This window comes from Gavialis gangeticus, unplaced genomic scaffold (assembly GCF_001723915.1).
Source record: "Gavialis gangeticus isolate Ggan-Ray unplaced genomic scaffold, GavGan_comp1, whole genome shotgun sequence".
NCBI lineage: Eukaryota > Metazoa > Chordata > Crocodylia > Gavialidae > Gavialis > Gavialis gangeticus.
Genome location: NW_017729005.1, coordinates 1,808,128 through 1,811,331, shown reverse-complemented (window position 1 = coordinate 1,811,331; position 3,204 = coordinate 1,808,128). Strand labels below are relative to the sequence as shown.

At 46.0% G+C, this 3,204-nt stretch overlaps 1 protein-coding gene across 1 annotated transcript in view; it reads right to left on the bottom strand.

Moving 5' to 3' along the window:
- Positions 1-3,204, bottom strand: part of ABCB5 (ATP binding cassette subfamily B member 5) — a 93,673-nt gene that overhangs the window by 35,261 nt on the left and 55,208 nt on the right. The window contains exon 21 of the mRNA XM_019508539.1: positions 1,640-1,843. Within this exon, the coding sequence (XP_019364084.1) occupies positions 1,640-1,843 (204 nt within the window). The remainder of the gene's footprint in view (positions 1-1,639; positions 1,844-3,204) is intronic.

Genomic DNA, 3,204 nt, shown 5'->3' with positions numbered 1-3,204 from the left:
CTCTCTTTCACACACACACACACACACACACACACACACCCCTACCAAAGGTTTAATCACAGAAAGAAACACAGTCTTTAAAAAAATACATTTCAAAAGTTCATTATTGTAGATATACACCAAAAAAAGTGCAAAGCTAGGCCTAAATTTACTGGACTGTCTGTGGTGGTATTTGGAACAGCGCTCAACCTTTTGGCCCCTCAGCCAGATGAGCGTCATGGGGCCAGTCTGCAAGTTGAACTAGACCCCACATACTGGAATTGGACACTGGGGGCCCTGTACTGTCCCTGCCCAGGCGTGTGCACTGGGATTGGACTCCAGGGGCCTATACTGCCTTTGTCTGGTCCCGTACACCATGATCAGGCTTTGGGGGCCCTGTGCTATCCTGCACACCAGCCTAGTGCACAGCGCTAAGGCCTGAGGATTCCCCATAGATCCAGGAGGAGCCCCATGGGCCAGATGACATGGCACCAGGGTCTGGATTGGGTCCATAGGTCAGGGGTTGAACACCTCTGCATAGCACACTGGGTTCCCAGGGTCAGCTGTGACACACCCTGGTGGCTCCATAACCATGCCTTGCTCTGCCCCTAAGGTGCCTTCCATTCTCACCCATTGTGTCTTGATGGAAAAATAATAATATTAGGGAGGCTGTCCACAAGTCTTTATGTGACCTCTGTCCAACTAGACCTTGCTGACCTCTACTGCACCCCAGCCCCTTGCTGGGCCTCTCCGGTCGACTGTGCCCTTCAGGGCACCTACAGCCTTAAGGGCTAATTGCGTGCCTCCAATCCTTCCCTATACTGTGCCCCAAGCCTCACAGGTGTTACTATAATGTTGTTCCCTCTTTTGGGGCTTTAGCCTCTTCAGACTCTGCCCTTTTAATCTACATAAGATTGGCTCTGTGGTCTCAGCCTCTGCCCACTCCGGGCTCAGTAGTCATTCAAGCCTTGAGCCTACCCCTTGCACTGGCATACCTCCCAGCCTGGGCTCCTTGTGAGCTCCCTGAGCCTCAGTGTTCCTTCCTGCAGCAAAGCAGACAGTTTAGCATCCCTGGGTAGCTCTCCTGGTAGGAGCTCCTAACCCTTCTGCTGACAGGGCTAGACTGTCTTGCCAGCCTAAACCCCAGGCTTATATGCTCTCAGGGCCCTGCCCATTTATGGTTTGCAGGCTTCCTACAGGTGCTTAATTGTCTCATTTGCCCTGTTGCCCCAGGAACTGGCAGGTGTTGTACCCTGACTAGCCTACAGTGCTCCCTGGCTGAGCTGCTTTTATTTTAAAGGAACAGGGAGCCCCAGGCTCTCTGTCAAGCCCTGGTATAGATTACTGAATTCTTGTTGATCTGAATTTTGAATCTTAGCACATTTTTCTTTAAGAAAAATATACAGTGTGTGTAGGATGCTACACATTCTACAGTATAAAGTTTGGAATAATTTTTATTATTGTATTATTACTGTATTGTGGTGGCAGTTAGAAGTCCCAGTCACAGGCCAGCCCTGCACTGGAATTGCTGGTGTAAAGATCAAGAGGACTGGGTGTATGTTGAAATACCCCTTGGGTGGGTCACATTACACGCCAGAAGACAAGTGAAAGTTCCCAGTCCCTCTTTGTTCTGTTAGGCTATGCAGAAGACTCATTTTACCTTCCCGGCTCTCTGCATTTCTTTTTTGTCTCTGTTGGCGAATCCAGTCAGTGCAGAAACTTCCAGCATTCCAGTTACTGTAAGCACGGGAGCAATCACTAGGATCAGCAGAGTCATCTCCCATCCATATATAAAAGAAATGATGATGGACAATCCCATGGTGGAAATGTTTTGTGCTATTACACCAAGTCTTGAGCCTACTGCCTGTAATCAGGTAAAATATGAACACTATTATCTACTAATGAGTCTTAAATAATCTCATTCTACCTGCAAAATAGCAAGCACTTCTAGGAGGAACAGTAAAATTCCAAGAACATTTCAGAGAAGTCTTTTACTCTGGTTGCAGCTCTCCTGGCAGAAATGGATTGTGCAATCCAGAACCTTCACAGCACTATTTTAACAGCCTCATTATCTATTTACATTTATATTTCCTAACTGTGGGCAGCCCCACAAAGAATGACTTGCTAATTTTATTCATCTATAAGTAGGTATCTACTTAAAGTGTGTGGAGGGGAAATAAAAATTGTGAGCCACTTGGTGTCCACTGCTACTGTCTTGGTCTTTTCAGGGTGAGTCCCCACCTTCCCCCACCACTGATCGGCTGATAGGCCTCAGTGGCCTTGCCCATCAGTGCTGGTTGGCTGAGAGGGCTGCCTTTCACATGGCCTCTCCCCTTGACTCTGACTGGTGGAGAGGGCTGCCCTTCATGTGGCCCTGGCACTTGCTGCTGATTGGTGGAGAGGGTTGGACCTGCACAAAAGGCAGCCTTTTCAGCCAATCAGTGGTGGAGGGTGAAGGGGACAGCTATCATCTTGACTGCTCCCCTTTGTCCCAGCGGCTTCCGCCCACCCGCTAGGTGAGCTGAACATCTGGGCTGCAGCAGCCACTAGATCCCACTGAGGAACTGGAATTGTATTTTTAGTAAGCTTTCTTTTTTCTGGCGATTCCATGCAAAGTTGCAGGGAACACCAGTTTTCACAGTGATCGTAGAAACTGCCTTTTTTTGTGGTTTTGGCAAAAATCATGAATTGAGTAGATCAATACCTACGGAGATCAAGAAAGGACCAATGGGGTGCAAGTTGTTGAATTCACAGTGGTCATGATATTTATACTCTTTTTTAATACTCTTAAAGGAACTTTGAAGTATTGCATTTTTTTCCTTCCATTCTGTAAACCACTCTTAAAAGTAGCTGACCACACTGTTTTACTATTTGAGTTAAAATGTTAACTGAAATTGAGAGTTAGGGCTAAGCAAATGTTGGCTTTGCTGGACAAACCACCAACCAACCAAAAATCATTTAGGACTGATCTGAAATGGAAATTCTTGTTTTTTTCTACCATACACACTGAAATATATAAACAAATGATTTTGGGGGAGAGGGATTGCAGAGCAAACCAACATGTAAGTCAACCCAAAATAACATAGTTCTTTCAAAGCCCAGTTCAATTTTGAAATGAAAATGATGTTTTGAAACTAAAATTGAAATATTTATTTCAAATGATTCAAATGATCCATTTAAAAATAAGATTTTCCAACTCTCTCATAATTCCCCCCCCCCCCCCCC